This window comes from Brassica oleracea, chromosome C6 (assembly GCF_000695525.1).
Source record: "Brassica oleracea var. oleracea cultivar TO1000 chromosome C6, BOL, whole genome shotgun sequence".
In the NCBI taxonomy this organism is placed as follows: Eukaryota; Viridiplantae; Streptophyta; class Magnoliopsida; order Brassicales; family Brassicaceae; genus Brassica; species Brassica oleracea.
Window position 1 is genome coordinate 1,193,787 of NC_027753.1, and position 26,704 is coordinate 1,220,490.

General features: G+C 33.6%; 1 protein-coding gene and 1 pseudogene across 1 annotated transcript; one reads left to right on the forward strand and one right to left on the reverse strand.

Moving 5' to 3' along the window:
- The first annotated feature begins 5,115 nt into the window (after positions 1–5,115).
- LOC106297152 lies at positions 5,116–6,861 on the forward strand (annotated as a pseudogene).
- Positions 6,862–19,115: 12,254 nt separating this feature from the next.
- On the reverse strand, positions 19,116–20,210 carry LOC106297153 (mitogen-activated protein kinase kinase kinase 2-like). The gene has a single exon (XM_013733435.1). The coding sequence runs from the start codon at positions 20,208–20,210 to the stop codon at positions 19,116–19,118; it is 1,095 nt and encodes a 364-aa protein (XP_013588889.1).
- Between the last annotated feature and the right edge of the window lie 6,494 nt (positions 20,211–26,704).

Below are 26,704 nucleotides of genomic sequence, written 5' to 3' on the forward strand. Positions count from 1 at the left end.
TTTGTAGACTTCCGTTGAAGTCTATTTTGAAAAGTCAAAAGTTCGGTCAAATGAAAAACTAACCTCTTTTAGGTAGACGTCTTAGTAAGTCTACCGAAAGTTTTATTTTTGTTGTCAAAGGTAAAGACGAAGACTACTGGGGAAGTCTGCGTTAGAAAAAAAATTTGTTTAGTCAATTGCAAAACTAACCCGTGCGTTGACAAATAGATTGCATCGTAAGTCTCCACGGAGGCGTAGACATACAAAATAGTGTACCGTCGCGACACAGATCTGAAAAAGAACGAAAACCATGTAAATAGTTACCTTTTTCCTGTGTAAAGCTCGTTTCCAACCTTTTCAACCGTCCAAACTCCAAATATGAGCAAAAAGAAACATCTTTGACTATTCACTAATGAAGAAACTCGAAAATATGAAGTTTGTGATTATGAAAATGAAAGTTATGAGAGTTTTTTAGATGGAAATGTAGAGGAGATGAGAGGAAATGAAGTTTTTTTGGTTAGAATGAGAAAAAAAAGTGGTTGAAAATTGAATTCTTGATCTTTAAAGCTCAAAAATGGTGGTTCATGGTGGTTGGAAAAATTGATGATGATGGCATTTTTTGTAAATAAGAAAAAATGGTTAGGGTGTATTTGGTTTTTTGTTAATTTCAAAATTAATAAAAAATTAAATAAAAATGGCAATTTTGTGAATAATTCAAAGATATAGGGATAGTATGAAAATTTTATTGATAAATAGTAATGACAAAAAAAAAAGATTGATTTTGGGTTTGACCAGAAATTGTGGATTGATTTTGAAAAACACCCTACATTTAATTTGTTTTCTATATTGTATTTTTCTTCAGAGAAGTGGAAGAAACGTGTAACCAATAACATCACGGGTAAGTAAACGGATCAACGATTGGTATAAGGTCAACGACGTGATAACGCTACGATCTTGACGTCAAAGACGAACGTCTTTACTGAAGTTTCTAGATGACGGTCGCGTAGGGCGGTGCGTCTGCGTGTGCACAAATTATTATTATTCGTTTTTTCTTCGCAAATTACAAATATAAACCCTTCTCTTTTTATATGTGAATTGAATACGCATTGCTGGCGAAATTGAATCGATGTCTACAAAATTAAATAATACTCCTTTTATATTTGAAAATCGATGTTTACATTTTTTCACACATATTAATAATTATTATTTTTATTTAAAGTTTCACTTCTCATAATTTTACATTTTCAGTTATATTTAAAGCAAATACATTAATTATATTTTAACATTAATTTTTGTATATAAGAAAAATTTAAAATCAATTTTATTGTATACAAAAGGAGTAGATTTTAACTAGTGATAATAGCTATGTTCTATATATATAAAGTAATCGATCATTTTGTTTTTATTAAATTCTTAGTCATGTTTTTTCTTTTCGTAAAAGTAGAGATTGATCCGCACGTCCGGATGTTAATTTTTACCGTTTTATAAATTAATAATTTATTTTTCATGATTAGTGCTACATATTTTATATGTGTCAACATATAATTATTGTTTTAATATTTAAATATATTTTTAGAGTTCTATACATCAGAAGTGAACCCGAATCAAATCAGATAATATGGTTATTTTTGGTTATTTGGTTATTTTTAGATTATTTTTTAGTTTAAATTCAAAATACCATAACCGAATAAGGTAATATTGTTATTTGTGGTACAAATATCCAAACCCATTTCAGCTAAATTAGTTTTTGAATATTTTTAGGTTTTTATACATTAAAACTGAATCTATCCGGACTTGGGAGGACATGACTCGAAACCCGCTCAGAATTTTATAATATTTGAATAGAGCCTAATTTCAAAATCCAAAAAACAGATACTCAAAAGAAATAACTCGTACATGAACGGATACCCAAATGTCTATGCCTAACTATTTCGGTAAACAAAGAAAAAAATATGTGTTAACCATTTTGAAATCTTGTAAGAAATGAAACAATTTCATTCACACATGTCAAATTATTATGGGTACAATATATAAATAAATGCTATCAAAATATCATAGTAAGGATAATTAATGAAGTAGCTAAAAAGAGTGGCAAAAAATGTAAAATGTATATAATAAATGGGAATTTGCCAAATATGACTCAAGATTTGATTTTGATTGCAAAAGTATACAAAACTTGAATCAAATGCAAAAGTAACCCAAAAGCCTTGTGAAATTAAAAACCAACCCCTTATGACCAAACAAAAAAACAGAATTCATTTTTACTAATATAACTCCGTAAAGTATTCTGAGATTTTTTAAGTCTCCCGATGTTATGTAAGTCTTCTGGAAGACGTCCAGGAAGTCTTTTCATATAGTAGATTTTAAAAATAATTTATAAATTTTGTAAAAAATATTTTGATAGGAGAAAAATTGAAATCGTGTAATTATAAACAGTTACAAGTGATATAAATTAAAATATAATAAAATGTAATTGTGTTCAAGATGAGTGAAAGTGTGAGTCATGATATTTTTTGGCTTAGGGTTTGGTAACATATGTTATAGTATTGTATGTATTCTTAGGGTTAGATTTTGGAAGCTTAACATTTTTTTAAAAAACTAAATTTTAATCTATATGCTTTTAGTTTTATGTATATTAAACACTCTTTCGACAAAAAAAAAACCTTTGTTTCATAAGTTTCAAATGAAGCAACTTGTAATACCACATTGGGTTGGTTTTGTCTTGAATATTATAAATGCAAATGATTTACGTTTACAGTTTACATACATGAGAAAGCTTAAGCTATAATCAATCTAAAAGGTCATAAATTATCAGTTTATCGTTAAAGTTCAATGTGTTTTGCACCTTATGAAATAATAAATTTCAATAGCCTTTCTTTCATCTTTGGATCTCCCATATGCAAAAATATATAAACAATTTCTTCTCATTAACTTACAACATTTAGCTAAGGGAGAGGACTTCTTAAGAAAACTTAGTCAAATTCACAAAATATCAAATATTACATAAGTTCAAACATATAACACTTTAACATAGAAAAATTTCTGGAAAATCTTTCGGAAGACTTATGGAAAGTCTTCTCATAAGACTTCCCGAAAGATTTAAATATCAAGCGGGAATTTAAAATATAAGCGGAAACTCAAATTTTAAGTGAAAGTTGAAATTTTAAATTTTATGAAAGTTAAAAAGTATATCTTATGATCTAAAAACATTAAACCCTATGACTTAATATTCTTGAAGTTACTTAACACTTTTGGAAGTTTAAAAATATATCTTAAAGTTGAAAATACAAGTTTCACAAAAACTAACGTAAAAGACTTCTGGGGAAGTCTTCTCTCATTAGCTAGAAACATTAATAAACATGAACGTTGTTAACCTCATAATTATCACTAATTAAGTTATAAATTTCATTCAGGAGCCACAATATTGACTAATATATATGAATTAACAAGAAAATGTTAAAAAGTCTTTATAGTTTTAAAGAAAATGAAAGTTTATAACACGTTGACGTAGACGACTGACATGAAAGTCTTCTGGCTGACTTTCTAGGAAGTCGTCAATAAGGTCATTTTTGCAATTGAAAATTTACAAAGGAAGACTTCCAGAGAAGTCTACTCTACATCAGATTTCTTTGGAAGTCATCCTTTGTAAATTTTGGCTTATTTTTATTTTCAATTTTTTTTTTCCAAAATCCCAAAGACGATTTACATGTAAGTCGTCTAGGATGAACATGTTCATTTTGCATTTAACCGGGTTGTGTCAGATATTTGACTCTTCCTAGATGACTTACACGGAAGTCATCCATAAAAAAATAAAACTTCAATATTTAATGTTTAATGTAAGTCGTCTCGGGTTACTTTTGCAATTGAAAAAAACATTAAAAATTTAATTTTATCTGGACAGCTTACATGTAAGTCTTCCGCTATACGACTTACGTGTAAGTCTTCCAGGATTTTATTCCGAGATTCTGGTCAAACCTTGGTTACCACAGACGACTTCCGTGTAAGTCGTGTGCCGGAAGACTTCCGTGTAAGTCGTGTACCGGAAGACTTATTTGTAAGTGAAGTTTTATTTTTCTGTGGACGACTTCCCTGTAAGTTGTCTAGGGAAAGTCAAATTTCTGACACAATCCGGTCAAATGAAAAACTAACTTGTTTACTGTACACGACTTACAGTGAAGTCTTCTTTGGGATTTTCAAAAAAAATTTCAAAATAAAGAAAACCGGAAGACTTCCAGAGAAGTCATCTCGAAAAGACACACAAGGAGAGATACTAAGAAATAACCAAGGGAAATTCTTCATCATGGAGGAAACTACGGCTGAACAGATTCAGAAAACTTAAGAGGTTGCTCCTGAAGCTGAAAAGGAAGGAAATGATCAGCAAGAGGTCAGCCACATCAACGGACACTACAGGAAATATGAGTATTAATAGCATCAGATTATAGCGTTTATGAAATTTCTGCTATTGTATACGAACACTGGCTTTCGTAATAGTGTTTATAAATTTAAAACGCTATGTTTGGTATCGCGGGAAAATGAAAAAATTTAGCCGCGTTAATTTACTAAGCGTAGATGCCTTATCATTTCAGATCCAAAATTAAACGCTATCGTAAATGTTAAATATCTCAAATTTTAATCAAAAATAATTTAATTATTCTTAAACCAGGAATCGAAAAACCCAGCTTTTCTGTCTTTTGACGGATCCTCCTCCTTTTGATGGCACGCTCGCCATCCCACCACCACCACCACACCACGTTTTGATCCTCTCTCTCTCTCCCTCTCTCTCTCTGTTAGGTTTTGAATCTTACCTCATCTCGATCTGTCGAATATCATTCTCAGCCAAAAAAGACTTCTTCTTTATCATTTCTTCGATGATTAATGTTGCGCTGGCTTTCATTGTTTCATCAGGCGTTGAAAGTTGAAAGATTGAAGAGGGTGTGGTTTCCAGCTGGTTCTAGAGTAACAAGGATTTCTGTTCAAAGGATCCTTAATCATGGTGGTTCATATCACTTCCTTTTGATTCGAACGCTTCCAATTTAGTAGACATTTTCGGATTGTGTTGGCATTTTCTTAGGTTAATTTTGTTCTGTTTCGTGTTCTGATTTTCTGCATTTCGTTGCAGATTCAAGAGCGTAAGAAATGTCCGTTCTCCGAGGTGAGCAATAGTTTTGATTAGCAGGATTGCCAGATTTATAAACCCTTTTAGGAACTTATTGATCCATTGTTATGGTTATTTCAGATCGCAGGCAAGCACAACTTTCTCATATCAAGATTGCAGAGATTGAAAACACTGTCACAATGCAGTATGATGGGTAATGTGTTTATATGTTACCTCACTTATTGTTCTTCCGTTGATGTCTTCTCAAGTTGAGGTGATTGATGCTAAGCTTTTTAGGTCTCTGGTGAAGACAAAGCTCTTTAAACTTGTGTGGGTAAGAACGGTCTTTGATCATGTTCAACACAGAATCCGTTGTGTGGTTAGCTTGAAACTCCGGTCAGAAGCTTCTTGGGATTTTGATTGCCATTGGTGAAGCTGTTGCTTATGTTCTTTCTGGAATGTACGGTCCTGTTGGTCAGCTTGGTGTTGGAAACTCTATTCTCATCATCCTCCACCTTTTCTTTGCTGGTATCATCGTTATCTGCCTTGACGAGCTTCTTCAAAAAGGTTATGGGCTTGGCTCTGAGATCTCCCTTTTCATTGCAACCAATATCTGGTATGTTAAAAAGCTTTAGTCTTTTATGCGAGAGATTGTTTTTAGATAAATGCATAAAGTTTTCGATTTTTGTTGTGGTGACGCAGTAAAAGCATTATCTGGAAATCACTTAGTCCTACAACAATCAACACTGGTCGTGGAGCTGAGTTTGAACTTCGAAGGCGCTGTGATCGCCTTGTTCCATATGCTGATAACTAAATCCAATAAGGTTGCTGCCCTCAGACAAGCTTTCTACAGGAAAAACCTTGCAATGGTCTTGATCTTCCTGATCGTTACCTACTTCCAAGGCTTCCGTGTTGTGTTGCCCGTGAGATCAAAGAGTGCCCGTGGTCAACAGGGTTCTTACCCTATCAAGCTGTTCAACACCTCCAACATGCCAATCATTCTCCAGTATGTTCTTGTCTCAAACCTCTACTTCATCTCTCAGGTACTTCCTTTTGTTTCCGCATAAAGGATTTTAGGAAAGAACCTTATCTTATACAATTTGCATATCCTTCTTGTCAACAGCTACTCTACAGGAAGTTCAGTGGAAAGTTCTTTGTAAACCTATTGGGGCAGTGGAAAGAATCAGAGTACAGTGGGCAATCTATACCAGTTAGTGGTCTTGCTTACTTGATCACAGCTCCAGCAAGGCAAATGCTCAATTACTATGTCCCCATCAACACAATGATAACTCGGTTTTCAGTTTTCTGAATATATGTTTTCTATGGTTACAGCTTTGCCGAGATGGCAGCTCATCCGTTCCATGCTCTATTCTATATCGTCTTCATGCTCACTGCCTGTGCGCTCTTCTCAAAGACTTGGATTGAAGTGTCCGGGTCTTCTGCTAGAGATGTAGCTAAGCAGCTAAAGGTATTGTTAAAAGTCAGCTCCACTGATCAATAATTTTGAACACTGTCCAGGTCTGGGAACTCACTTGCTTGAAATATAAAAAATGACTAGGAACAACAAATGGTGATGCCGAGACACAGAGTCTAACTTGCAGAAGGAGCTGAATCGGTATATCCCAACGGCAGCTGCTTTTGGAGGAGTTTGCATCGGTGCACTCACTGTTTTGGCTGATTTCATGGGAGCCATTGGGTCAGGGACTGGAATCTTACTAGCTGTGACGATTATATATCAGTACTTCGAAACCTTTGAGAAGGAAAAAGCGAGTGAGCTTGGCTTTTGAATGAATCGAGTCTTATAAAAGGTTAAATTTTGTTGAGACTAGTGAGAAACTCTTATGTGTCCACTGTAAGGTTCAATAGACGATCAAACTGGTATATACTTTTTGATTGACCAACAGATTAAGACAAAGCTCTCTGAACTTGTGTGGGTAAGAACGGTCTTTGATCATGTTCAACAAAAAAATTATTTTACCTTAAGTTCTAAACCCTAAACATGCCGTAAACCCTAACTACATATCTCAAACCCAATATCTAAAATTCCATTTTATACATAAATCTTCAACTAAAAACATTTTAATCCAAACATTCATTATATATCATACAGAAATATTCAACTTTAAACATTATGATACAAACCCTACATATACCCCTACCCCTACTTATAACCCCAAACCCTATATCATATTCCAAACTCTATATAAAAAATATTAAATCATAACATTTTAAATTTATAACACTTATTTTATACTAAATTATGAAATTATACAAACAATAAAATCTAAATAAAATCAGCATATTCATAATATAACTTCAACCCTAAACTCCAAACCACATACCTTGTATTGACTTATATCACATAAAACATTAAATCTTAATTTTTAATCAATCACATAATTTGAAAATTTAAATACAAGATACAGACTAAAAGTTTTAAATCATGATATCAAATTATTTAAAGTTTAAATAATTTTACAATAATTCTAAACAAAAAAAGAAGATAATTTGTACTGTTTTTTTCTGAGCCATTGATTGATTTTTAAATCAAAGGTCCAAAATCAATATCCTATCTATCTTCACCTTTGTTTTCTATTGGTTTGGCGCGGATCACCCTCTGCACCGTTAGATCATACTGAATCAACGTTTGAGATTTGCTTCTTTTTTTCCAATTATTTTCTGAGAACAGATTGAGAGAGAGGTCAAAAAGAGAGAGAGAGAGAGAGAGAGAGAGAGAGAGAGGCGATTGGGTAAGCTGTACTCGACGCCCTAGCAAACCTCGGCCTCCTTCTCTTCTCTTCCTCGTCGGCCTCGAGTTGATCTGAAATCTCTCCGCCGCACCAGCCAAAAGTGATTTCCATCGCAGCCGCCAGGATGCTCCTCCCTTTCGATGGGCGTCGTCACCTCCTCCCCTTTCCCGGAAGCCTTCCAGAGGCTTCTCAAGGAGAATGTCCAGTTCCAATCAAACCTATGAGAATGAAGATGATTCAGAATATGAATCTGAGGATGACGAAGGCCGCTCCTGTTGCTGCCAAGGCCTGATCCAGCAGAGAAAGAGAAAGGTGTTAGTCTCTGGTCTATAATTAAGGACAATGTTGGAAAGGATCTCTTACGAATTTGTCTTCCTGTTTATTTCAAAGGTGTTTTGAAGACTTGGAGTACTCTAATGAGGCCGACTTCCCTGAAAAGGGAATTTGTTTCTTCTCTGAAAAGGTAATCTCACACTCACTCTCTCTTAAACTGAATTTTGTGAGATGAACATAAAAATCGTGATTCGTCCTGGAGTTCTTTGACTCAGGAGCATCTCTTTGTACTCTAAACATGTTGATTTTCATTTAACCGACACTCAGAATTGAAAAATATAGATAAAATGAACATATGAGAATCTTTTCCTATGACGTTTGGCATATGATATCGTGCTCTCATAATAGGTCAGCCACCATCCAACAGTTATCGCCTGCCATAATGTGGATAGTAGTAGCGATGCATCCTGCCTATTATTTGATTGCATATTGCTTTTACTTGTTGTTTGCTGATGGAAAGTTACTCCCTTTTATGAAAACAGATCTCTGATGTCGAAATGATCAATGCTGAGATGAAACAGATAAAGAATATTTCATCCTCTTAACATTGTAGTTGCTGTAATCTCTTTCTGGATCCTGCAGGTTCAAAGCTAGTTATGTTTGTTGTGTTTAAGTGGAAAAACGTTTCTGATTTTTCTGTCTTGCTTATCGAATGGATATTTCATGTCTCTTGCAGATAACTGAACACATCTTACAAGAAGCTGGACAAGGCACAAGTAGCAGATGGTGGCGAGTTTGAAGGGTCGATGGTGGAGGAGTTGTGGAAGAAGAAGAACAGTGAGGATGCGGTTTGAAGGGATGATTATGAAAGGTTATTAGTGGTAAATTGATAGGTGTTAATGGTTTGTGTAAACAATGAAATGTTTGATAGGTGTTAATGGTTTATGTTTGTGTTGTGGTTTGTATAAACAAGAGAAGTTTTATAGGTTTTTAAATAATTTAATATTTATTGAGATTTTTAATAATTTTAATTGTTTTTATTACAAATATTCGAAATAAATATAACATTTTAAAAAATAAAATTAATTAATAATTATTATTAATAAATTTTTGAATAATTTAAAAACTAATTAATAACACAAAACATTTGCTATCTTTGCTATTGGAAAAATCAAATTAATAAGTTCTAATAATATTTATACAACGTTTTATAAATATTAACAATTGCGTAAACAAAAGCGCTATTATTGTACGGTTAATTATAGCATAAACGAAAACCACTACTAAAAGGGTCGGACCTATTATAACGGGCGCTGTCAGAGCGGACAAGGAAACACTATTATACATGATTCATAGCGTTTTTCGTCTGTTATTACTACCCTTATTTCCTGTAGTGAGACATGAGTATGTGCAGAACAACCATGCACAAGGTGTGGGGTATCAGCAAGGCTTCCCGCAGAACTTTCAGGGTAAAACGTTTGTTTTCAGTCAAGCACAGAACCGGTTTGTGGCTCAGAATCAGAATCAGAATCAGAATCAGAACCAGCAGTAGCCGCAGAGCAAACCAGCAAGCTGCTTCAGCTGCCGCAAACAGTCCACCAAATAAGCTGAAGGGTCTTTGTATGATGATGCAACAGCTGTTGCAGGGTCAGCATGTTCAGGCCAAGGCGTTGAATCAGGTTACCACGGACATCAACACCAGGATGGACAACATTTTCACCGAGCTGAGTACCAAGTTTGATGCGGTTAGCAGCTATATGAAGAGGATAGACATTCAGATTAGTCAAATTGCTGAGACTGTTAAGAGGCAACAAGGAAACCTTCCTAGAAAGAGTGTGATGAATCCTAGGGTTGAGTGACTGCTCCCGACGAACCTGCTGAGACTCCACCAATTCGAGTCAATGTTCCTATGGTTACCTATCCAATTCTATTTAGACATCTGATGGCTCCCATTAGTGCAGAGTAGCGGCCTAGGTTTAGGAAGATGGTGAGAAGGCTTCGTCAAAAGATCTCATTTGAACATGCTTGGGAGATTCGGTCATTGCGTATTTTCTTAAAAAATTGCAGAGAAACTCAAGAGGAAATTAAAGTAATCTTTACTGAAGCATTGACACCATCACTGAAGATATTGCCTTAGGTTGATAATTCTGGAAAATTTGCTTTTCCATGTTCCATCGCTGGAGTGGAATTTAAGGAAGCTTTTTGTGACTCCGGATCTAGTGTGAACCTTATCTCAAGAGCGATTGTAGACAAGCTGAACATTGTGGATATTGAGCCTTCTTAGGTGAAACTAGGGTTTGCAAACTCTTTCACATCAGTCCCTTATGGAACCATTCGCAACATTCATGTCCAAGTTGGGAACTGTATTCTTCATGCCGAATTTCAAGTTGTTGAGGTGAGAAAGGATTATGAGATGCCTTTGATCTTTGGAAGGTCATTTATGGCTACAGTGGGAGAAATTATCGACCTGCCTAATAAGAGAGTCTCCTTCTCCAACATCAACAAGAAATTTTTCTACAAGGCTATCCCCACCAGATCTCCCATCCTACACGCCTCTTGCATCTCGGTGGTTAGTGGAGAACAGCTGAAAATTGTTCATAAGAAGGAGCTTGGTGATAAGAGTGAGATCAAAGAAGTTCTGCATGGAGATTCTCACACTGATACTAAGGAACTCAGTGAGAAGGCAAAGGTGAAAGAAAAAGTCCAGAAGAAAAATGTCAAGGGCGACCCTACAATGACTTTGATATCGTAGAAGTGTGATGAGAAATCCATTGAATATGAGGTGAAGTGTAAGGGTACCTCTAAACTTTTTTCTAAAGTCATTGCTATTCTCACACATGAGCTGAAAGAGAAAGAGGAAGCTGATGTAAAAGGGTTGTTGAGCAGAGTCTTGAAGCTGAACATGTCTGTTTGTGGAGCTTGTTTTGGAACAAGCCCTCATGCTCAACCTGACTGATCCCTATCACCAAGTCAAGCTAGTGACTTTAACCAAGCACTTGGTGGGAGGCAACCCACTGGTGTTAGGGTCAAAAATGGTAACCTCGAAATCAACTTCTAGGATTGCATCTCCAAAGGAAACTTTCGCAAAATAACTTCGAGAAAAGCCCTAAGCCGAAAAACTCCAAAGCATCAAAATGACTAAACCGGGAATCATCCGACCCGCCATCGGGTGAGATGGACAAGCCACGTCTGACTACCTTATCCAAAGGCGAGTTGGATCGACCAATCGAACTCGCCGTTGGGCGATTTGGATGAACCTTATCCAACTCACCATTGGGGGAGTTGGATCAGTCCTGTGCTCTGAACTCTTATCCCTAGAACTCTATCCTTCAATCCTCGGTCAAACTGTCCCTCGTTTCGTCTTGATCAGAGTTTCCGTTGGAACTTATGATAAAATCGATGAAGACTTATTTTCTCGTATAATTTTGGATCGGTCGTATGAAATGATAATGGTTAACTTGGACGCTGCAGGTATCTCGGCGGTATGATTGATTTCTGCTATTTCTTAAAACCGACGTCGTACTGAAGGTAATTCCTCTGAAAGGAATCGTAAAAACGTTTTAGCCGAGAAACGGCCCAAAGGGTCTAAAACGCGGCAAAACCCCATTTACGATTCTTAATGAGAATCAGCCCAAAGTCGCTATGACGGTTTATCAAATATTTGCGAGAAGAGGTAAATGTCAAATTTCAAAGGATAATCACGAAGATCGGGAAAATGGAATGTTTATGCGAGAGGATAAACTCGACCCATGGGCGAAAAAAGAAGGCCCAAAACCGACCTAGGAGGCATATATAAGGGGAGCTAAGACAAGGAGCGCCGGGTTCCGAGAATAAAAACCTAGGAGATTTCTGTTAGCTTTAGGAGAGTTTAGAACTTAGGTGGCTAGACTAGCAAGTTCAACACTTAGAACGTTTTTCCGCTTTGTTTTGCGATTCTCCATTGTTAGCAAATCTCATGTTCATCTTATTTTCGGTGAAATTCTGTATCTTAATTCATATTATTCAATTAAACGCCTTTGTGCTATTGACTGTCGATATTCTGTTATCTATTTTTTTTCATATTCGTGTGTTTACGCAGATAATCCGGATCCTCAAAGAAATTCGAGAATATTGTCTTTCCTCCACTAACTAAAATCGGCGTGTGAATTTTGGTTCCCACAATTGGTGAGTGTATATATTTTCTTATTTCATTTTACTTTTAGTTGCATGTCAAAAAGTAGAAAACCGAGATCCTTCAAGGGAGCAAACAAATGGCTGCTCTCATCACAGATCAACTTATCCATGCATGTAAGTATCTCTGACCAAAAAATAAATCTTTTCTATTCTTGTTTTCACTCTCTCTGATTTATTTCACAGTAGGGACGGTGTGAAGTAAGTCTGAGGGAGAGTTTTCATCGTTTACTGACTCTTTTCTTTCTTTTGTTTTTCTTTTGATTCGGTTTGAGTCAGTTTTAGGATTGAGTCAGTCAAAACTTTGTGGGAATTAGGACTTTATTCTGTGTTGATCACTAACCACCTCGTGCTTTAGTTATCTTATTCAGTGACCTTAGTAGTGACGAAAGACACACATGTGGACCTAGAACACCCTGACATTATCTCATTTGGTTCTCCAGAAGCTTTCGGCTTGTTGAGGTTACACTGGAAAGACCTACTTCCCTTTAACTTGAACCTAATATTGACTAAAATTCTTCTTATTAAGGGCATTAGATCACGGAAACGAGAACACACTCAGGATTTTTTATCCTTTTTATCCATCTTGCTGATCTTGAGTGGCTAGCTCATTTTTAGCTAGTTCCCACCCTGCACCTTAGCCTTTATTCCACCTTCATGCATTTGCTTTGCAGTGTTATATGTGCAGATATGTGCAAAAAGATCAAAGAGGAAATGATCGACGCAGCCTCTTACTCAATAGTACTGCATGAAACAGATCAGTTGAGAGGAGTGTGCAGATAAATGGAGCAGCCGCTCCAGAGCTAGTAAATTATTAGAGCAAGTGGTGGAGAAACAGAATGGTTGCAAAATCAGAACCACCAGTGGCACTCATAACCATCATATGTTACCTCCTTCTTCGTCACATCACCATATCTATTACATCTCAAAAAAAGAGAATAAGGTGATGGAGAAGGGGAAGAAAGAAAAGAAACATGGAGCCACTAGGAAGGTCGATCAAAAGAGTGTTTACCAAGTTACAAGACTGGAGAGCAGGCGGATGATCGGAGCAGTCGCTCCAATGGAAGCAAAAACGAGTAGAGGTTGTGGACATCAGTGGATCTATCTTCTCTTGCTATTTTGCGCGAAATCCTGCATCCTCTACGAAAAAATTGGTAACCCCAAACACTCTTACCTCCACCGCTAAATGGCATGTTTAAATACCTAGCGTCATATACCCTGAATAGTGCATGTGATGAGAAGCTCACGCTACTCTTAATCTATGTAAGGAGCTTTGTCTGGAAAGTTTAGCTTTTGTTGGTTTGAGATATAGAGTATGAAGCCGATCTTGAACATCAGTCAGTGGAGTTTTGGTAAGGGTGTGCTGTTCTAGTTTTACTGCTTATATGGTTCAAAGATTCGTGGTTAAAGTAGGTCACCGAGAATAGAAGAGTTCCCACACTTTTAAACATTTCTCCATGTTCTTGATACTTGACATTGTTTGAGGATAAACAAAGATTTAAGTCTGGGAAAATTGATATATGGTGTTTTTGGCACCTTCTAACAATGTTTTCTAAAGTGTTTATGAGTCTTTATCGAGTCATTCTAGTCTTTTTTCGAGTCATTACAGGTCTGGAGTTGGATTTGAGGGAAGATAGACCACTTAGAGCAAAAGGGGTAAAAAAGAATGAAAATTTGAGTTTCTATGTGTAGCAGTCCGACAGAGCAGTCTAATGGGTGATCCCAATCTGACGGAGCACTCGAGTGCCTGCTCCAGCGGTAGAGATTTTTTAGAAAACTTATGGAGGTTTTACCTAGAGATCCCCATTTTCCTCCTACAACCGCCAAAAACCTACAACATATCAATTATTATTCTTTTTCATAAACTACACTATTTTTGGGAGAAGAAACCAGACCCTAGAATTCTACATTGTGATTTGCTACTTTGTAAAGAGAGAATGACATCTCTCTCGATTTAGAGAAGAACCTCCTGAACCCTAATTTTTATTCAGTCGTATTTCATGTTGCCTTACATCTGTGTCTCTGCATTTTCTTGTTCCATGGCTGAGTAGTCAGCTTGATTAATCTAGGGTGTTAGGGTGTTAGATCTGTGAGCTAAACATAAATATGTTAATCATTCGATTGTCTTCATTCATAACTGTTCTTATTGCTTGCATTAATCTAATCGCTTAATGCCTAAACTTAGGTTTAATCTACTCATTAACCGTGTAGTAGTTAACTTGACATGATATGAATGAGCTTTGCATCCCTAACCAGCGAAAGTAGATGTTAGGGTGTTTTGTGAACGGATCGGACTTGATCTTAATGTTTGTCATCACATCTCAGTCCAAACTACAGTTTAGGTACTGAGATCGATTGACAAAAGGTGAAGCACCACGACAGTGGGCTGATCTATCTTAAGTGATCCGAGTTCTAGACTAGTGCTAAATTGAACTTGACTAATTGTTTGGTTCACACTTGTTTAACACCCAATCATACCACCCTAGGCTAGCTCTTTAATTATATGAAAATCCAAACCAATCGTGTTACTTGTGTTTTACATTACTTGAATCTTTAAAACCCTTCATTGATTTAGCTTAATATTGATCCCATAAAGATAAAGTGTAAACTTGTACTCTGGAATTGAATCTCAAATACTACATCTATACCGTTAACTTGAACAAAACACCATTTTAGTGTATCAAGGAATTTTCTAAAGAATGAAAGTAATCAAACAAAATCTGAGTTTTTCTATAGTTATAGCTTTTATTTTCTCATCGAAGAAATAAGAAGAGAGAGAAAAAATTATAGTTTTTCAGCATCCAAAGTCAAAACTGACCCCATAACAAGAAAGGAGAAGATACATGATATGTGTACTCAAAGTTGAAACAAAATTTGTTTGCATGAAGTCGAGATGTTTTGAGGATGATGGAGAGCAGATTGGGATACGAATGAATAATGATTAGGAGGTGTTATTGATTTATATATATTGATTGATTTAGAAATCCATGTAGTATTTATATATTCAAGTAAAATATATAGATTTTTAAATTTTTTCGGATTAGTATTTACAAATCCGGAGGTTTTCTTCGGATTTGAGTCTTTGTATTTTTAACAAAAAAAATCTAAACAAATCCATTCAAATCCATTATAAAATCAAATTTATTAGTAAATCCGTATGATTGAATAACACTTGATTTGATATAGAATTTATGAATCATTAAACCAATAAAACATGATTTTAATATAGATTTGAAAATCATAGAACCAATAACACTAGATTTAGTTCGGATTTTCAAATCCATTAAAATATAATCAATAAACCCTACTAAATTGATATATTTCTGGAATTCTTTTTTTTTGTAATCGTTTTTAAAAGCTTCTCCAAATAACACCAATAGAGGCGTGATTTCGTATGAACTAATTTTAACTACAAATGGATGCAAAGTATCCTAAAATCATGTTTACAAATATTTTGTTCAACATACTATTTAGCTTTGAATAACACTAGATTTGATAGAGCTTTTATAAATTGGTGATTGAATAAGAGGGAATTTGAAGTGGTTTTTAATTAATGACTTTACATAAATTTCATATTCAATAACACATGATTTGAAAAAGTTTTTAAGTAATCGTTAGTTGAATAATAGTGGATTTGAGTAAAAATACAGAATCTCCTAGAACTTCAAGTTTAATACACTCCCCTGATATATTAGGATATAATATCGCAATTAACTAGGAGTTCATTATTTTAAAAAAACTTATAGTTATTTTTTTCAAATTTAAGCTCGAGTGTCCCACAAGTCAATGTATGATTAGGTATACATCGATTTGTGTATAATTATAATCACTAAACTAATTTATACTATGTATACTTAGATTTGTTTGTTTATAATGATAAAAAAATCTATTTGTATACAAAAATCTAACCCCATAATTTCCCTGTATACATGTTCAAACAGTAAGAGTCGATGGATAAAGCAATGATTATCATATTAAGCTATGTACATCAATGGAAGATTGGAGTAACAAGTAATGGAGTAATTAGAGAGATTGGTGGTTGAAGGGAAAATAGTCTATTCCTCTGTGAACTAATTGTTCCCGGATTTTTCACACACGAATTTTTAAACCATGTCAAAAACTACATGAACAACGGAAAAGTGGTTTATTCCCCTATGAACTACTTTTCCTGGTTTTTCACGCACGAACTTTTAAACCATGCTAAAAAGCACATGAACAACTCTATTTTTTGAATAACATTACACAAACTATCGATTTTTAAACTAATTCCCCTAAAACAGTAAATTGTGTTATTTAAATGTTAACTAGGTTTGTGACAGGTGGAGAGACGATTTAATTTGGATTGATAAATACTATGTAGTTTTATTCTTTTTCTCTTTTTTTGTTAACTGTTCTTCTTTTTCAAAAATAGTTTTACTCTTCGTCATCAATTAGAGGTAAAATTTATTATTCCGCAAAAGAATAAAATCTTTTACATGATGCATAAAGAAAGAAAAGCAGCAACTACTAGCTTACAATCTCCATGTATTGTCACAAGGAACTATAAAATCGGCGCATTATCCCCAACTGATGATGAAGACTAAAACGATTTCTGAAAAAAGAGCAATTGACAAAAAAATAAAAAGAATAGAACGACATAGTATTTTTTTATCAACCCAAATTAAACCGGTTTTCCACATGTCATAAACCAAATTAACGTTTAAATTACACCATTACAGTTTTAGGGGAATTAGTTTAAAATAGATAGTTTGTGTATGTAATTCTAAAAATAGAGTTATTCATATGCTTTTTGGCATGATTTAAAAGTTCGAGTGTGAAAAAGCCAGAAAAAACTAGTTCACAGGGGAATAAGCCATTTTCGTGTTGTTCATGTGGTTTTTTGTATAGTTTAAAAGTTTGTGTGTGAAAAAGCCGGGAACAATTAGTTCCCAGGGGAATAGGACATTTTTCCGGTTGAATATGATAATGGTACACCGAACTTTCTGATGCTGTATAATGTAGACGTCGACTTTTAAGATTTTGTCATTTTTCCATTTAAAATAGATTTAGGAGAGTACGTTTATTAATCCGTAAAAGATAAAGAAAACTTAAAAATAGGTTTATTAAATCTTTCAATAGCATGGGAGTATAAATAACTTTGAAAACTAAGTGATATTTTTATTTTATACCCTTCTTTTAGCAGATTAGATTTGATTAGATTTGATTCATCAATAAAATGTCTTTCAAATAATCTACTACTAGGTAATAACCCGTGCCTTGCGCGGAATGTGATTATTAGTTTCGTTATTTTTTAATAAGGAAACATTAATCTGTTTAATCTGGATATCGGTTCGGTTTTAGGTTGTTTTTGGTTTTTAATCTCCTAAAATATAACTATCATTTTAAATCAACATTTATTTGGTTTGTTCAGTTAAACTGTTTGATTTTTTTTTCCTGTGATAATCAAAAATTACTATTATTTGTTTTCATGTTATGAATCTTAGATAGTCGTAATGTCGAACCAATGGTTTCATATTATAGTTTCTAAACGGATAATAGTTAAAAAAGAAAAAAAATTATTAAGACAAATCATTTTACTACAATTTGGTCGATAGTGAAAGAAGCATTAAAAAAAATAATATTTTAACTTCCAAAAAAATTAGATATTTCAGTTGTGGTAAATACTTAGTTATAAGGTGCTCACGTCAATGTGCACATGTATGTGTATGTAAAGGTATATAAAGATGGTTGATAAATATATAAAGATACTGTTAATTAATATTAAATGATAATTTTTTTTTAAAATAATACATGAAAAATAAAATTCTTAAAATGAAATTATTTAAAAACAAAAATATTGTAAAATTTATATAAACTATAATATATAACTTATATATATAGTTCTTTAAATATATGTGTATATATATATATATATGCATATAACAGATCAAATTGGATATATGTTTCTATAAATATTGATATTTGTGATTTGTTTTTTTTTTTTACTACGGATATTGCATTTTAGTATTTGATTTGCTTCGTAGAGTAACGGATATCCGGATTTTTTGGTTCGAATCAAAACGGATAATGAATCGAACCAAAATTTATGAATAATTTGTTCAGCTTTATTCGTAAACAGTAAAAATAACGTAAAGAAGAACCATGCATGTGAGTTTTATATTAAAAAAACGTAAAGTACATAGTGTGAACATATTTATGTAGAATTTGGCTGAGAAGTTTTCTACATGTGACATGTGTCCATTTTAGTGTGAAGACATATATTACAATATTTTTACATGTGACATGTGTACAGTTTAGTGTGAACGCATTTATTACAATGCTTCAACTTTAATATATAAGGGATCACACTCATTCATTCTCTTAGAACCGACTGAACTCATGTAAAACACAAATGCACTTTATCTATATCATCAAAGCACAAGTAGGACATACATGGATACTTAAGCAAACTTTCTAGCCACGAGATTGTGACTCATTTATGAAACATAAATTACTTGTCGTTGGCTAAAGTGTTAATGTTAACAAATCAGCTTTTATAAGCTTTTCTAGTGTATTATTCCATTTTAATTTCAGCATAATTCTGCTACAAATTTGAGTTTTATTCTAATTTTTTTTTTCGAAAGAAATAATGAGTAAAAATAGAAAATAAATTCAAAATAAACCATGGGTAAATTTCATGGCGTTTATAGATATGGTTTGCTCCATGTTGATAGGAGTCATTCGTTACAGAGGGTACATCAATAAAATCTCACTAGTCTATATACTAATCACATACTAAATCTCAATCGATAGAAACTACAGCCAAAATGGAGATACTAAACGCTAGTGAACAGAAAACAGTCAACATACTAATCACTTATTAAACGTTTAGTGAACACTGAACAGAAACTAAATTGAAGTTGGTGGGTGTCTCGATCTTCAAAACTCAAGACTTTGTCCAGAGTTCTCTTAAACTGTGGGGCCATCCTCAAGTTCAGAGGCTTCTTATCTGAAACATCTGTCCTTAATTTCTTCTTGGAACATGTTCGTCTGATTCTCAATTTGAACAACCTCAACAGAAACGAGTTTCTCTTCCTATCCTCTGTTTTCTTCTCCTCTTCTTCAAGTTCTGGACGAGTCAAAAAGGGATGAAACATCAAATCATATGCGCTTCCTCTCTCCTCAGGTTTCCTTGACAAGCAAGTTTCGATAAAGTCCTTTGCATCGGAAGGCAAACTCGCTGGGATCTCTGGAGCTTCACCACAACGGAGACGAGAAGCGATATCACTGAGTTTAACGCCTTCCCATGGAACCACGCCCGTGTACATCTCTAGAACCAAACATCCCACCGACCATAAGTCTAGGGTTTTGTTGGCGACGCCGTCACGGACAGACTCCGGCGGCATGTAAATCGGAGTACCCGCCCACGGAGAATCCTTCGCCCAGTAATGAGGAACTTGTCCGACTTCCAGAGAGTTTCCAAAATCAGAAAGCTTAACCTCGTACTGTGATGAATCTTCTGTCGGAGAAGGAAACACAAGAATATTGTCGGACTTTATGTCGCAGTGGACATAACCGTGTCCGTGAATGGAGACCAAACCTTCAAGAATCATGCGCGTGAAATCTTTGATCAATGGTTCGGGCAACTTTCTGTCGGGGTAATTGTTCAAGAAAGCGTTTAAACTACCTTCAGAAGCGTACTCGAGAAGCAATTTGTGGACTCTGTTTCCGTAGCTGCTGACACCTTCTTGCAGAAAATCTCCGAAGCATGTAATGATCCTCGGATACCCTCTGAGTTCTCGCAAAATCTGAAGCTCTCTGTTGAGGTTGTCGGAGTCTTCGTCGTAGGAGTTCTTTACGGCCGCGAGAAACGAAGAGCCGTCGTGGTTAGTGTAACGGACGAGATGAACATAGCCACAAGATCCTTCCCCAAGAAATTTGATGAACTCTTCGTTTGATTGCATTGTTTACTTTTAGGGTTTCTATATTGAATTGCTTGGAAAAAAAAGAAAGTTACTACAGTGGAGAACAGCAGAAATAAAATTGATGGGAGATGGTAAAAAGGAAATTGTAGCGAACGATATGAGATTATCAGATTTTATAGAGTTAGGTTGATGCGTCAGAAAGGAAATTTGAGAGACTCAAAAAGGAAATAGCCAGGTTAAAAAAAAAAGGAAATTTGAAGTTCCGAGCGAAGAATCAAAAAAGGAAATCAACTTCTTTGAAAAAATATTTTGATATTGGTAACGTTAAAATTCGAGCATCAGATAGATATTGGCTAATAAGTTAATTAAGATAATAACCAAAGCTAAATTTAATATATAAAATAACAAAAACCTTACTTTTACTACATAATACTATTTTACTCTGTTAAATTATTCTATGCAGATATATAAGTTATTTATTTAGCTTTACTAAAAACATTTTACTCTTTTCTTATCATCTTGAATTTTATCTTTACAAAGGAAAGGCCTAAAGAAAAATCCTAGAGAAGAATAAAAAAGTAAATCACCATTATTGAAAAAAATATTTGATCTTGGTAATGTAAAAAATTGAGCATCAGATATTGGTTAATAAGTTAGCTAGGATAATTACCAAAGCTAAAAACTGATATATAAAATAATAAAAAACTATATTCTCAAAATATAATATCATTTTAGTCTGTTAAAATATTATTTTATTCTATACAGATATATTAGTTATATATTCAGTTTTATTGAAAACATTTTACTCTTTTTTGTTTTGAAATTTATATTAAAACAGTTCATTTATAAAGGAAAAGCTTAAAGGAATGTCCCGAGAAAAGAATAGAAAATAATTTAATTTTATTGAAAAACACTAGGCAAAATCTTCGGTACGCTGCAGATATTTTTAACACATATTAGTTTACTAGGTGGACAACCTGCCCGCATGTGCAAACATTAATATAATTCATATATTGTATCTATAGCTATTATTAAATGTATAAGTAGATGGTAATTCTTTCACACTAATTCTGTCTTTTTTTGTATCTCTCTCTATCTCATTCATTTAGGTTCAGTCTCTCAGTCTTTGAGTCTCTCTCTCACTCTCTCTTACTAATTAAACATAATAGATCAATTAAATTTTGAGAATAAAAAAGACATACAAATACAATACTTAACAAAAGGAAAGTATTAAAGATTCAAAGGTTATGCGATCCTAATCGTTAAAATCTCAAATAAAATGATAAAAGTAATAATAAAAAGTTCCAAAGTTATGTGACTCAAATTTTTATAACCTCATATAAAATGATTAAATAAAATTGGCACTACACAACTGCTTTTGTTGTGTCCTTGCTGTCAACATTTACTACATTTGTATCATTTAGATGTGGACCGATATTTTCTATACTCCCATGAATTGGGTATCCTCTTTTTTTCCTCATGCCACTAGGAAATCGAGTAGATGGAGGGAAGCTATATGGGAAAAAGCTAAAATTTAATATGTAAAATAACAAAAATCATATTTTACTACATAATACTATTTTACTCTGTTAAATGATTCGATACAGATACATTAGTTATTTATTTAGCTTTACTAAGAACAGTTTACTCTTTTCTTATCATCTTGAACTAGGTGATGTCCGGCATCTTTTGCAGGATGAATTGATTAAAAGAGATTATAAATTTTAGTTAGTAGATATTTTTTTTTTACATCAAACAGGTGATCTATTACATGTTATATAACACAATGCCCAAACGTTTGATATACAAATCTATGAAAAGCTAACAATTTGGCTTTCCGAAGAACTGGGCTATCTAGGTTAAACAAAAATAATTAAATTAGAAGTAATAATCTTCTTAATAAACGAATGTTATAGTTTTGCACAATTTTAAACTGATTTGCCAAGTTCTTAAAAATTATGGTTGAAAAAAAGTAATCTGAAAAATAATGGGCTATTATTGCGTATGGACCTCTTGTAATTTAAAGTTTTATAAAAAAAAATTATTCATGATAAAGCTTTTGGCGAACAAACGGAGTTTTACAAACTCAGTGAGTCTTTTTTGTTTTTCATAAGTCATGACTATTTTGCTTTACCAATTAGGTAATTTAACTCAAGGGTGTAAAACTATAATGTTTTCTTGGGTTATTAATATTTTTTGGATGTTTGATTAAAAAATAAGAAATAACAAAGGTAATACCGAACATAAAACATCGTTTTAGAAAAAAAAAGTTGATTGGTTTTAGTTCATATATATTAAACCAAACTAATTCTAAATTTTAAAATTAAACTAGTTCATATATATTAAACCATCAACACAATTAATTAAATCATAAAAATCTCTAATTGTTCGCTTCCAAAAAAAAAGAAGGAACGAAATAAACTTTTAGGGTTTCTAAATTGAATCGATCGGGAAAGAAATTTACGCGGCAGAGAGAAGCAGAAAAGAAAAGTATAGCCAATGACAAGAGTGATTATCAGACTTTTATAGAGTTGTCTCGTGATCTCGGAAAACGAAATTTTAGTAGTCTTAAAAAAGGAAAGTTCGATAAATTAAGTAGGATACGAAGCTTCCAGAAGGGTAAAAAAATAATTTAACATATTGAAAAAAGTCTTGGTAAAATTTGAAGCTTCAAAGCTAAATTATAATATTTTAAATAATAAAACTATTTAACCTCAAATTATATTGTATTCAATTTTATAACTTATATATTAAAATAACCTTTTGTGATAGTATGCAGATAAAAAAATAAAAAATCAAAAAATGAAAATCAAAAGTTGTTTTATTTAGAAAAAAATTGCCAAAACACCACAGAAAAACAACTACGTCGTCCCTTTGCTATAAATATCTTTTTGGTCTGGTTTAGACTTAGATATCCTAATCAACTTTAAAAATTCATATCAATTATTTTAAGAGTCAGAAAAATATGAAAAATATACAAAATGTACATAAACAAGAGACAATCATATGAAAAATATTTTGGTTGACTAAATATTAGTAAAACACAATTTTATATTTTGATCTACGGATCGCAGAAAACATGATCTACCTTCTACGAGCTCGTAGATTGTAGATTCGGTTAACTACATGGATATCTGCAGCTTGTAGAACGTAAAATCGACTAATGGTTATAATTCTACCTTCGTAGAATAAATCGGCTGCCATTTTCCTTATTTCTGAACTACGGTAGATTTCATTAACTATTATTTTCCAATATATCTACCAAGACAAAATCACAAAATCTGTCCGTGTACCAATACTCTACAAAAGTATGATTACTTTATCTACAAAACTACTCTATCCTACCGCAGCCGGGTTACACAATTTACCATGTTTTCTATATTCTACGGACAACATAATGTATGTTCTGCCAAATTCGAAATGTATATTTTCCTAAATCTCTCCAAAATCTGTTACGAGAATATATTCTAAATCTCTAATTTCCTAAATTTTTGTGTTTCCTAAGTTAATCCTATTTTCTTGATTCGCCAAGGAAGAACCCTAATCCCCTTTTCTCTATTGTTTGGTTTCTTTTGTTTCGACAAATGACAACAATTCACGTGTTTTAGGGGTGTGTGGATCCGGGTCTCGGGTCAGATATTTAAAATTTTCGGACGGGTCCAAGCGGGTATAAACCGCAAATGGGGTTACTCTAAAAACACTAAATCGAGTTGTTAAATACTATACTCTAAAACCCTTAATCAACTCTAACTCTAACATGTATAAGAACACAAAAATCCAAGACACTAATTTATATTTCGAAATCATTAAACTATATAACTTAATAAACATTAAACTATAATTTCCAAAACACTAAAATTGACTTGTTAAATACAAAATCTAACTTGTTAAACACAAGATTCTTATTCACTCTTTATTTGATTTAGTGTATAGGGTTTGAACCCTATTTGATTTAGGGTATAGGGTTTGAACCCTATTTGATTTAGGGTATAGGGTTTGAACCCTATTTGATTTAGGGTATAGGGTTTGAACCCTATTTGATTTAGGGTATAGGGTTTGAACCCTATTTGATTTAGGGTATAGGGTTTGAACCCTATTTGATTTAGGGTATAGGGTTTGAACCCTATTTGATTTAGGGTATAGGGTTTGAACCCTATTTGATTTAGGGTATAGGGTTTGAACCCTATTTGATTTAGGGTATAGGGTTTGGACCCTATGTGATTTAAGGTTGAGTAGAAACACTAAACTCTTATTCACTATTATTCATTATAATTTCTGAAACAAAAAACAGACTTGTGAAACGACTTATACACCATTTATCCTAACTTGATTTAAACACATACTTTAGAATCTGATAAAATTAGAATAACGCAAATATCAATAACAATAGTGAATCTATTCAAAGACATCAATCATTAATTCAAACGAGTTCTACAACTTTCTTTAGGGCACGCTTTGGAGCTTTAAATGTGGACAATTTCGAGTGGACTTCTTCACCCATGCAAGGATTGTTACTCGGCAACTGTTGTTGTTAAAGAAAATTGATTAACTTGTGTTTCGGTTCCCTCTTTGAATAGGCGGAGAAAATTGATTCATCTTCATACATGTAAACAATGAAACAAATACAATCACAATAGTCAATATTCATGCTAGTTTAAATCATAAAACAAAGAAATTAAAGTATTCTTCGTCCAAAGACAGACATCATAGTCAAAACAAATCAAATGAAATCACCTAAGACAATTATACAAAAATGAAATCACATACTTTACAAGCTTTTTAGATGAAGTCTTGCAGTACCTCATCAACTGATCCATCATCATACCTGTAAACAATTAAACAAATACAATCACCACAGTCAGTACTCATAAAACGAAAGCATCATAATACAAGTTTATTCTAAATCAATAAGAAGAGACATTACAAAGACATTAGAAGTGTAAACTAAATTATTTTTTTTGTCTCAGACAATCAAATATGAGTTCACTCAACATCAATAACCCAATGCAATTTTATTACAAGAGCAGTAACCCGAGATATGTCGACATCTTTTTTAGAGTAACCGAAATCTATCACAAAGAAAGGTTTATGAACTGTATAAGAGTGAGACTTCAGTTTGATGATAAAGATCATAAAGTATGTAACTTTGATAACATAAGCGATGACAAAAATCAAAAAGTATGAAACTTTGATAGCATATAAGCCTAAATCATTGACACAAACTAAGATTGAAAGCTATCGCACTCAAACTATGATAAAAGCACTCAAATCAAAGAGATAAAAGACATGCAAAACAAACCACAAGTAATTTTACAAACCTGAAAAGCTCGATTCTTAGGCTTAAAATAAGAGCTGAGAGTGTATATTGTAGACTCAGCGAGGCACAAATTGATTTTCCATCGAGATCTTGAGAAGGAGATCGCGAAGTGAGCAAGAGGTGTAGGAGACTTCGATTACGGAAAGGAAGACTAGCAGAGTCCTAGGGAGAAGAAGAAACTCCGGTGATGGCGAAGTGAAGCACCGTCGAGATCAATCACCGTGACTTGGCTCTGTTTTTCTCTCGTCAAGAGAAGGAGAAAATTTGATTTAGGGTTCGTGGGAGACCCGATTTGGGACTAAATGAGTATTGCTATTTTTCCAAAAACAAATTAACTTATTAAACTTAATCTTTTCATTTGTTTAATAACTGAATTAATAACTTTTTTTAATAACTTAATTAATAAAAACGAAACTGGGTTAATAATAGGGGTTTAATTGGGTTATCACAAAAAATTATGGTATAGGAACGACTTATAGTTGGATTTATAGTTTAGAGACAATGTAGTTGTATTTTTGTTCCATATTTACTAATTTCCCTTTTATTTATCATAAATAGTAAAAGTACAACATATTAGAGTTAAAGAACTTTAGTTATATTCACTTTCTTGCAATAAAAGTAAGTTGAAGCTGGACTCCTGTCGATATATTTTTTAAGTTTATGTGGGAACCGAAATTCATACCGTCGAGTTTTGTTAATCGGAGGAAAGCCAAGTTAACCTAGCCTTCCCTGAAGGTCCCGGTTATCTGCTGGGCCATGCACAACACAATCAATATGAAAGATTCGAAAGTAATAAATCGTAAAAGAGCGAAAAGAGAACAAAGAGGTCTTATTTCCGAATTCGCGTTTGAGCGTGAACAACATGTAAGAACCTAGGCCACGAGAGCTATCGGTATGTTCGCTAGTCTAGCCACCTAAGTTCTAACCTAGTCGAGTCGCAGCTCGGTAGTAAAAACGGAAAAATGCCTAAATTGCTCTAAGTATTAAGTTTGCTCTTGGAATGCTCTCCTTTCTGCTCTTCGTCCTAGGTCCTCATTATATACTCCTCCTTAGGTCGGTTTACCTCTTCTCGGGCCGGATTTGTCGCGAAGCGGGCTTTTCCATATTTCCTTCTTCTTTGTGATTATCTTCGGAAATTTGACATTTATCTCTTCCCGCGGATGAGATGAACCGTCATACCAGTCTTTGGGTTCAAGTCTTTTGGGACCAAAGATGG

Coding starts and splice junctions, on each gene's coding strand:
- LOC106297153 (XM_013733435.1), bottom strand. CDS start 20,210: ATGCAATCAAACGAAGAGTTCATCAAATTTCTTGGGGAAGGATCTTGT.